The sequence below is a fragment of the Sorex fumeus genome, unplaced genomic scaffold, assembly GCF_029834395.1.
Source record: "Sorex fumeus unplaced genomic scaffold, SorFum_2.1 ptg000009l, whole genome shotgun sequence".
NCBI lineage: Eukaryota > Metazoa > Chordata > Mammalia > Eulipotyphla > Soricidae > Sorex > Sorex fumeus.
In genome coordinates this window covers 9,317,254-9,328,169 of record NW_026606066.1, presented here as the reverse complement: position 1 = coordinate 9,328,169, position 10,916 = coordinate 9,317,254, and the positions used below count along the sequence as shown (strand labels likewise).

General features: G+C 32.4%; 1 protein-coding gene across 1 annotated transcript; it reads left to right on the top strand.

Moving 5' to 3' along the window:
• Window positions 1-1,077: 1,077 nt before the first annotated feature.
• On the top strand, window positions 1,078-5,941 carry ERMN (ermin). Its single transcript, XM_056110208.1, has 3 exons — window positions 1,078-1,504; window positions 2,196-2,288; window positions 5,087-5,941. Exons 1-3 carry the CDS (start codon window positions 1,264-1,266, stop codon window positions 5,599-5,601), a joined length of 849 nt encoding a protein of 282 aa, XP_055966183.1. The 5' UTR covers window positions 1,078-1,263; the 3' UTR covers window positions 5,602-5,941.
• Window positions 5,942-10,916: the final 4,975 nt, after the last annotated feature.

The window sequence follows — 10,916 nt, the reverse complement described above, 5'->3', positions numbered from 1 at the left end:
AAAATATGTATTTTAACTTAAAAGTTTGGAATTTGGAGTGGTTGAATTGGCTAAGGGTCTGTTGTTTTGGGAGAAAATAAAAACTTAATTTAAGCAGAGGAAGCAGGTGAAAGTTTCGGAACAATTAGACACTCAGATTAAAAAATAAAATGACAACAATTAATAACTTCTTTTAAAAAGAAAGCAGTGTTAGTCACATGTGATTTTTGTTGTTGGTGGTGGTGTTGTTTGTAGTACTTGAAATCAAACCCAGAACCTTACAAAAGCAAGTAAAGTGATCTACTACTGAACCACAACCCTGTTCCTAAAATCAGAAGTTTTATATAAGCACATACTTTTATTTTCCACGGGTAGGTTGTGTTGGTGCTATATAACTTGTTGAGCAATAAGGAATATAGAGAATAATTCTGATTGTGGGTGGGGACACTTCATGGAAGAAATAGATTTTTAAAGGCTTGAACTTCAATACACAGGAGTAAAGCAGTAGATAGGAAATTACAGAAAAAAATGTTACTCTAAAATTATAAAACCTTTGAAATTAACTAAGATGTTAGAAATTTTTGTATTCTTTTAGTTCCCTTTTCTGGGCTCCAGAAATTTGGATGAAAGCTGTAGCCATAGCCATTTACAATGAAGTTGTCCTAATACAGGTTTTTGATAAGCTGTTTTTAGTCTTTAATAAATAAGAAACAATGCCATTGTCCCATACAAAATAGCTGAGGTTTTGCTTGAACAAAATCTGTTTGGAAATGTTAAGCTGGTTACGCAGAACTAATATGTCTCAAGGTGGTCATTCTCTCTGGATTAGAGCTGAGGAACAATTGTGGCTCCTGTTACAAGGAAAATGACAAAGAGCTTTTATGCTAAGGGACAAAAATCTCTGTTCCCAGAGGGGACTGACAAGCTGAAAGTCCCCCTGTACAAGCCAACACAAAAGCCTGATTGCCTCAGATTGTTTGTTTATGTAAATCAAAAGGCTGCCATTAATTCTACAAGTGAAACTGCTAAGCAACAAAGAAGGGAGTGATTGGCCAGATTCTTGCCCATGGGCTTGGTGCAAATCTGACAAATCCTATTGCTTTTGTTCTAGGATCTATCTGGACACATTTAGGAAAATAAGCTTGTTATTATGTATTAAAGTAAATATTTTTTCACTCCAAGCGTGGGAGCTGGAACTCTAGGACTTGAAGGCAAGAGAACATATCTCAGCAAGGATCTATTCAATTTCTCCAAAGCTTTCTTCATATCCATCAACTGAACACCATGACGGATATTACAGAGACTTTCAGTCCATTTGAATGTAATGGGGATACACCACCTGAAAGCAGTCAACAAACACTCACTAAAATCAACGAAGAAGTCAGTGATGTGGATGGCAGCCCACCATACTACAAGGAAGAACCTAATCCAGAAGATTTATCCCCAGAAGTAAATCAGGAAGAAATTGAAAAGTTACAAGATAATATGCATCTCAAATTGTCCATGGAGGAGAAGATTCTAGAAGGTAAAGCAATTTATGTCTCTTCAGTTTATTTGAATTGTAAATGCATATGTACTATTAGTAGTAGTCACTGTCACTGTCCTCCCATTGTTCATCAATTTTCTCGAGTGGGCCCTATATTATTATTATTTTATATATATATATATATATATATAAATTGTTATGCTAAGAATAAGCTGTACTTCTCCCAACCTCTGCCTCTGCCCTTATTCTATAAGGATTATAAAGTTTAAGGATAAACCCACTGCTTCTGATCAAATCTAGATTTATTTATTTGAAATCTCTGAATCTATACCACTTTCCTAACCTTCTGAATCTTTAGTTTTCTTATTAGAAGGCAGAATAATAGTTTTAATATTTGTACGTTGTGATGATTACTGTTATTTTAATGTTTTTTTATTCTTAAGGACAACCCTATAATTACTTGAACACATAAAATTGAAAATTTCTAATTTTCCTTCTATATATACCTGCCAGTATCTGAACACTAGGTTCTGTATATCATCAATATGTTTATAGATAAAATAAATTAATGATAAAAATGAGTGGGAAGAGGTGAAGTAATAATTTTTAGTAATTATTACTTTTCGCGATCACAGTTATAAAGAAATCTACCTAGAGTCTAAGTTTATTTTTTCTAACTCTTTAATTATTTATCTATAAATTATTGATCTTATTGGGTTTTTCCCCTTAGAAAAACCAGAAGAGAACCTCTTTATTGTTCATAAGGCCATTACAGATCTTAATCTTCAAGAAATGAATGTTGATGAAAAGCCATTTAGAGAAGGTAAGAGGAGTGTTCATTTTATACACAGAAATGGTTTGGCTAGAGATGGATCACAGTTTTTGTACAGAATGTTGTATGAATGTGGTGTTAAAAAAGCAAAGCTAGGCAATGACTTGCAAAGCAAAAGACTGCCACAGGCAGATAAGAGAGTCTATCTCTTATCTATCTATTAAGACCTCTCTGGGAGTTCCTCCTTAGTAGTATTTCAGACAGTTGAAACTGATTAGTTTGATGTAACTGATTGGCATACTTCAACCTGATGTTATAGTTGTCTCTTAATAACTTAGTCTAGTAAAGCAACTATATTTAGTGTCTCCTATCAGTCTCAGACACCTTGAGAAGTGTTAATGATTGAATAAATAAATTTACTTCTGTAAGTTTACTATTGACATACAGATTAAAATATTTTTTTAAATGCATTGATTATGTAGGAAAATTTCAAGCCTCTGAGGTAAGACTAATAAGACATTTTCCAAGAATTTTCATAGGTGATACAATTTATTTATTAGGCTTTTAGAAAAAGAGAGAATAAAAAAACAATGTTTCTAAGCAACATTATCATACTTGAAATAAACTCATAACTAAGAGATATAAAATCTCTTAGAGTTATATGCAGATATGCACAAGCAAGCAGTTTGCAAATAAAGGATAAAATTAAAAATAAATTAATTGCTTATCTCCTTTCTTGAAGCCACATATAACTTATCTCAAAATTGAACTCAGCTTATTAATCCTGATTGATTTTTAATAGAAGATTAAAGCAAAAATAATGAGAGCCTTATTGAAATATTAGAACATCATATAAAATAAATTCTAGGGAAGAATTTATTCTTGACAATGCATTGAGCTTTTCTTTTTTTGCCTGAACATCTCTCAGATTATATGCTAATGCAATTGTCCACTCTGTACAGATTTAAGGATGAATACCATAAACAACAGCCATCTTAAGCTCTTACATTATAAGAGATAATTTATGACCTAAAATTCTCGGAATGGATTCTTCTCTCACTCTTTATGTTCATAGTACAGCAAACTCTCAGAGGTAGACTCTCAATAATTTATCTAGAAGTTCTTTCAAATTTCGAATTAAAAAGTTCATTGTAGAACACATTTTCTGTAATCTTTCATGTTGACCAAATTAAAATGAGAGAAAAAAATTTGAAATAATCTCAGGATGAAATTTTTCCTGAATTGATTTTGGTGGAGTTCAAATTTTTCTCTAGTTTAATGGTACACACTATGGTATCTTCATTTTCAGAATGATCAAGAGGTATAGTATCCAGAGAGAATGCTCCTGGGTTAAATAAAAGCAAGACGCTAAAGAGATCAAGAACAAAGTTCAATTTAAATTCATGGGGTAGCTTCATGCATGATAATTCCATACCTGACTTATAGATCTAAGCAAAAGATTAGTTTCTCTGGCTCTTGTGGAGGAAAAAAAAAAGAAAAAGAAGAAAAATGAAAGCAAGCATGCTAATGAATATGGTATATAATGCAAAAGTATTGAAGGGACAACTGTGGTCTAACAAGTTAAAAGGGATTATCCATCTTCAATCATTTATCTCTTTGTAAGATTATAATTTGATGCATAGAAATGAGAAAACAAAATAACAAAATGGAGGGTAAGAGAAAAAATCTTGAATGGAAATGAACTTGTGGAGCATCTCCATGAAATTAGAAAATTTTGGAAATGAATGTTTACGAGGAGCACTACTTCTCATCTTATTTAATGAAAATAAACAGAATATTAGTAATGAACTAATAAACCTAGATATGTCAGGTCCATAATATAAGAAATATTTTTGAACTGTCTATAGACTGAAGATTTTCACAGATGATTCTTTAGGGGTAAAAGCACAGAGAACAATCTTCACTTCCTTACAATTATTTTTAGTGTACTCAATAAATATGATGATATTATTAGTTGATATGTTCTGCTTAAAGGATCAAGAATTTGTACAGGTTTCATCAGTCATGACTGTCTCCAAAGAATTACAGTCAATAAATTATCATTAAATGCATGTCTAAAATAATAGGTGTATATAGTACCATATAGATGTGAATTCAGTGTGATTTAAAAATCTTAGCTCTCTGAAGTCACAGATTTTAGATTATATTGTGTGCTTTGATGCCTTGGTGTCCTGACTGACCCAATGCATGACTCTTGACATCCATAACACCAGTTCCTCCCTTCATTTCTAGCACTCTGAGGAACACTGTGGCATTGGAAACTAAATATTTTCCTTTATGCATAACTAAATGTTGGAAATCATTCTTGCTATGGGAAGAAAACATTTTTTCTCCTGTAAGATTTTTTTTCTAATTTTTCTTCAAGAGTGTATGTGTATGTGTGTGCATGTGTATATATTTATGTATGTATGTGTACATGTATGAAATAAGTTTAAATATTCTATATACTTATGATCAGTTATAAAAACCTAGAAGACATTTAAATTTTTTTTAGAAAACTTCAGTCTCACTAGAGATATAATAGTCTATAACAAATTATTTCCATAGTCAAATAAGGTTGAGTCTCTGAGTTTACTGAAGTTTTACATAATTTGTTCAAATTTCAGAGGTTTGGATAAATTCTGAAGATTAGTTAACTGTATTTAGTACAGTATTTTCCAAACTTATTTGGCATTCTAGTTCATTTTATTGTGTAAAACACATTTTAAATCCACAGAATAACTCATAGAAATAGTTGCCAAATAAATATTCAAAAAGTAATTTGGAGACCAACAATTGGGCAATGTATAATCTCTGCACATATCAATTACCAATTGATTTTGCTACAGGGAATCAGTGGGAGAAGATTCCTCTGACTGGGAGTATCCAGGAAATAGATAGACAAAAAGAAAGGATTATTGAACAAACTTTAGAAGAGAGAGAAGATGAGGACAAGACCAAAGTTTCCCAGGAAGCTGAAATTGAATGGCTGGGGTTTCAGAAATCTCATCAGATCAACATACTGAGTTCTAAATATGATGAGGAACAAGAGGTTTGGGATGAAGAAATTAATAATGAAAATGATGATAATAATGATGAAGATGAAGATGAAGTCCGAGAGATAGAATTTAAGAAAAAAAGTGAAGCCAGTTCTCAATTAAAAGAAATTGATGCAAGTGAGGATTCCCCACTCAGTAGCCCCAGTTCTCAACCTGTGACACCTGATGAGCAGCCTACTTTGGTGAAGAAAAGTGATATCTCCAGAAATTCCTACTCAAGATACAATACAATATCCTACCGGAAAATCAGAAAGGGGAATACAAAGCAAAGAATTGATGAATTCGAGTCTATGATGAATTTATAAACTAATTGGAACTGAGAGGTTCTCATGCCCACTAAAGCAAGCTAATTCTATTTTCCTGAGATTCATCGTCATATGCCTTGTTTGAGTCATCCCATTTATGAGAGTGGATGCTCACTGTTTAACTATAGAATAATGTGGAAATAACCCTAGATGAAATTCAATATGGTAACTTCAAATCAAAAAAATCTTTAGATTCATTTCTATGCATTCACTAATATGTGTGATAAGCACTAAACAACCAGCATCACTGGGAAATCTGGCATTATTTGTCTTTACAGTAGTAATGCTGGGAAGTGTAGCTGTCAAATGAAAAAAAGGAATATTTGAAATTATTTCTGTATTACTTTTTTCCCTTGTTTTTTCCTCTTGTATATTCAAGCTGATAGAAAATCTGTTATTAAACTTTTCTTAATTTTAAATGTGGCTTTATAGATATTGGCAATAAACATTTCAAAATACTTTGTCTTTTATATTATCATTAAAAATGTTTAAGAAACTTCCTTTGGCACTTAAAGAGTGAAAATTATCTTTAGGTCTCCTTCACTAAATTTTTTTCACCAGAGGACTGAACAATTGTTAGGAAGGAAAATTCTATTCACTAAATGTTGACTTTCCCTTTCAAAATGAATTCAATCCATTGTGAGGGTGATACAGGGAGGAACTAGAGGATTGATCGGTAGTAGACTAAGGAGTTATATTGGACAGTTTTATTTCTGTGGCTAAACATAAAATCTTGTCTAGCACACTTAAAATCATTAAAATTGAAAATGACAGCTTTAGCACAACTTTAAGAAAATATCCCCTCTATTACCAATCTTTGCCTTATTAACAGTATCTCAGAATAATTTTCTTTCCCAAGAAACCTGGGACAACTTTAGTCATAACTGTACTAGCTACTTTAAAAATGGGAATGATTATCTTAGAATATTTTCAAAGCAGAGTGTGAGCATGTATTTTTAGTGAGAAGGCACTGATACTTGTTGGGAATATATAATTTACTGGACCTCAGCCCGAATCAAGATAGATGCTTAAAAATTTGCTTGTGTAGCTTCACTCAAACCAATGTGTCAAATAATGTATTGAATATTTATGAAAGGGGAGAGTCATATTTATATTCTTAGATAGTTCCACGATTTTTGTTTCATGCTTTCATATATATTACCCAGAGTTTTCTATCTCCACAGATAAAGATGTTTTTTGGGTCTGAAAATAAAGACAATCCCTTATTGTCTGAATGTAATATGGTCTTCATTGTACTATTCAACCCTTTGTTTACTTCTTTTCTCTTTTGTGAAAAACCCAGGGCTAGTTTTTCTTAGATTATTGCTTATTTATGTGTAACAAATCCCACACATTCTAATGGAAATTTATTTAATTCTTCCTCGTTTTATATTTCCATAGTATCAGATACAGTTATTTAGTTTTTATAAGACTCAAAACTGAATTAAAGATTGAGATACTCCTCCTTTTTTTCTATTTTAAAAAAGTATTTAAATAGATACTTTCAAGCAGAGTATATAAAGTTATGTCACATAATATCATTATAACCTATAGATTTCATTAGTAACAATGCAAGTTTTCAAAAATAAAGAGCATGAAAGCATGTCATCATTGACAACTTTAAGTAGAAGATGGATAAACAAGGATGATCTGCATTTTATATGTATTTTGTAAATTTTCCCACTAGACAAACTATTGATTTAACTGGAACACTGATTACCCCTTCAATTTTATACTTAACTTTAAAGCATAGTACTGTGTTATTCATCTGGGAATAGGCTTATAGTGTTAACTTATCATTAATTGAGTCTGTATTTTGAATTATTCTAGCATAGATGTTAAAATTAAGGTATGGTGAGTGACCTACATGGTCAAGTAACTAACTCTTATGTGAGCTCAATTTAAGAACTCTTGCCTTTTAACTTTTGACCCTTAAGGGATGAATAATCAATTATCGGAATTTTTCAACCAAAACTATTTCAGGGATGTTCACTGCTAAGTGCTCATGGATGAGGAATGATTAAGCAAGAGAACACTAAAATTGTACTTTGGTTTGGGTGTTTATTTTAATTATATCACCAGTTCTCACAAAGACAACAATTTGGTGACCATGGTGATGTGTGGCTATTTGAATCTTTGATCTAGGAAAGAAAAGTGTCCGGTTCATACTGTATATGGGACTTTAACAATTTGAAAATTCATTGGGACAAATTAAGAACAAATATTTATGTCAACATTCAAAGATGATCTTATTTGTGATTTCAAGCTTTCAGATAGATGGAGGACTTTAGGTCATAGCAGGAGGAACGTGGAATTTTTTTTCTGAGAATTCTTATATTTCTCACTTATACAGCTTTATATTTTCTGAGTCAACAGAAATTGAAATTGCTCATGTAAAACTTACCTTTAGTGTAATGTTAACGTTGAAGGCTATCTATTTATCTATCTCCAATTCAAATAAAGAATTACTGTGTCTAACTTGTTCACAATTACTGTTCTTAATTTGGGCATCTAGGTGTTATTTTCTTTAGCTGTATTTTATTTTATTTTTGTTTGGGAGTCATACCCATGATGATGAGGGCTTACTCCTGACTCTATGTTTAGTGGTCACTTTGATGAGATTCAGGGGTCCTTATGCCAGGGAGGATGCTGATTATCAAACCCAGGTCAGCCACTTGCAAGGCAAGATTCCTACCAACTCTACATTCTCTCCATTCCATTCCCTTTAGATGTTTTTGAAAATTTAGAAATGAGCTTACATTTCTGAAACTATTAAGAATATTCATAAGTGCTGCTTTTGGAATCGAGTGCATCTTATTTAATCTATTTACATACTTTTAAAAGTTTAAAGAATTTCTGTTGGTTAGGTGTTGGATATTGACCCTAAGTGTTTTAAGTATATTGCCCCTTTTCCTCCTCCCAAAGAATCTTACAGCGCTCTTATGAGCACCCCTAATACCCTGAGTTTACCTTTAACTTTTTCTTTGTGATCTACCTTTCATTATGACATTCTCCAAACTAGTATTGATTACTTATAAGCCCAAACTTCTGGTGATTCTGGACTTTGTATTTGAAGTGAATTAATTACTTGCTTTTTTTATTCCCCTATGATCTTTCCATATTTTGCTATAGAGCAATGTCCTTTGCTTAAACACAGAAAGACAATGCTGTGATCCTAATATTTGAAGTTGAATGACTCAAATATATCTACTCCTGGGCATCCATCATAATTACTTGGCTCAGGTATCAGTTGCCGTAGTTCCTAACACCGCACAAACATCCTGCTGTGGGACTGGGGCAGGCAGTGAGGCTACCCCAGCATCGAAATGGGACAATCTAGAAAGCATAAAAGCATGGTCTTGTTGAATGCTGTTATGACTTAAGAGACAGGACATGTATGTGGAAGGACAAGTTGAACAGGACCGAGGACTTAGTTTGAGATTTGTGGTAAAAGCCTTGCTTCCCCTTAGAGCCAGACAACCAAATTTTGGAAGCCATATCTGTTCCTACCGTGTTTGCTAAATCGCTGTAAGTATTATTAAGAAATAATTTTAATTGTTTAATATGTACAATGAAAGGAAAAGAGAAAAGCATTATAGATGTCCCTAGGAGACAGAGTGTCTCCTTGAGTTAATCACCCCCAAGAGAATTGCTTCCATGGAAAATCTTTACCACTGTAAATGATCAATCACACCTACATGCAGTCCTATGCCTTCATATGTTCTATAAGTATGCTAACAGTTCTGTATTAAAGAGCCCATTTTGACCATGTGTCCATGGTCCCCCGCCTCTGGGGTTCCTCTGCTAGTGAGACAGGGGAGGTGTTTATCAGCCAATGAATGCACGTGGCGTGCACCCACACTTTCTGAACTCACAGGTAGATATATAATGTTTATGACTTTTCAAAATTACTTTTATAGTAATTTAATTATTGTTTCAGATGAATTTTAACTTCCAACAACTTGTAAAGCAGTGTATCTTTGTAGTCATTAAAGCAACACATTTAATCCATGTTAACACTTTCATAGAAATTATTTCATTGTATTTGCATGGAGTTATACTCTTGGAACGTCTTCAAATGAATAATGGGCATTTACATTTTTCAAATTAATGGGAAAAAGGCAATTTTAAATAAATAACCAAATTATGGAAAAAAGATGAAATATCCATAAAAATGAATTTTTTTCCATGTGAGAAAGAAAAAAAATTCTCTTAAGGCTTGAATTTTCATTGGTTTATAAAAAAGATGATTTTAATAATTGATATCAAAATTTATAGCAAAAATCTTCCAATATTAAAATATCAGACAATAGCAGAATAACTGTGAATACCAAAAGGTGTATATATCTTAAGAAGAATATGAAGTTATTTGGTCTTAAAATCACCCAAATTACAATGAAAAAGGTAAGACCAAGAATAAGAAATTACCCATTTGCATGAAAAAAATCTACAAAATCAAATGATGGCTTGGAAAGGTTTGGAAGTGAATTTGAAAGTAATTAAAAAATTTACTTGGAAACAAAATTTCAGATTCAATTCATTCTTTATAACTTCTGCCACTCGAGGATAGAAAATTGGGGTACTTCAAATGTTAAAATAACTCCAAATCCCTTTATACTCTGCAGTTTTAATTGTGCTCTGCCATCATCTAGTGTTTTCAATAATCAAGATATTACTTTGACCCTTGCTTTAGCCTTATGTTTATGTTTATGTCTTGTGGTGAATACATATAAAACTGGCAATATCAAAGCAGATATTTGAAGGAGAATCACAGTCTTGTTCACCATCATAAATTTAACAACAAGTATCATAGTAATTTAAAGTTTGTACAATCCTTTTAAGTTTGAAACATTATACCTAGAATAAAACGATTATGCCCTGAGCCATGTTTGTCCTAAAGGTCATATGCAGACAAAGCTAAGAGAGAATTTAAAATATTCAAAAATATCCTTCATTTTCTGTAAGAAGAAACTCTTGCTTTTACTTTCTCCCAACTCAAAGCATAATGTGTGTATCTATACCCAGATCTGTATATATGCATATTTAGATACATTCATATGTTTTGAACAGCCAAGGCAAAACTGTAGCACTGTAGCACTGTCCTCCTGTTGTTCATCGATTTGCTCAAGCCGGTCTAGTAACGTCTCCATTGTGAGACTTGTAACAACAAGACTTGTAACAACTCCTTCAAATATCTGCTCTGATATTGCAAGTTTTATATATATTCACCACAAGACTGTGTTTGGCATATCAAATACATCACGGGTAGCTTGCCAGGCTTTGCCGTGCATGCGAGATACTCTCGGTAGTTTGCT

Bases quoted from the DNA above. Each gene is read 5' to 3' on its own strand.
- ERMN (XM_056110208.1), top strand. From the start codon at position 1,264: ATGACGGATATTACAGAGACTTTCAGTCCATTTGAATGTAATGGGGAT. The intron at 1,505-2,195 runs GTAAAGCAATTT...TTTTCCCCTTAG, and splicing joins GGAGGAGAAGATTCTAGAAG to AAAAACCAGAAGAGAACCTC. The intron at 2,289-5,086 runs GTAAGAGGAGTG...ATTTTGCTACAG, and splicing joins TGAAAAGCCATTTAGAGAAG to GGAATCAGTGGGAGAAGATT.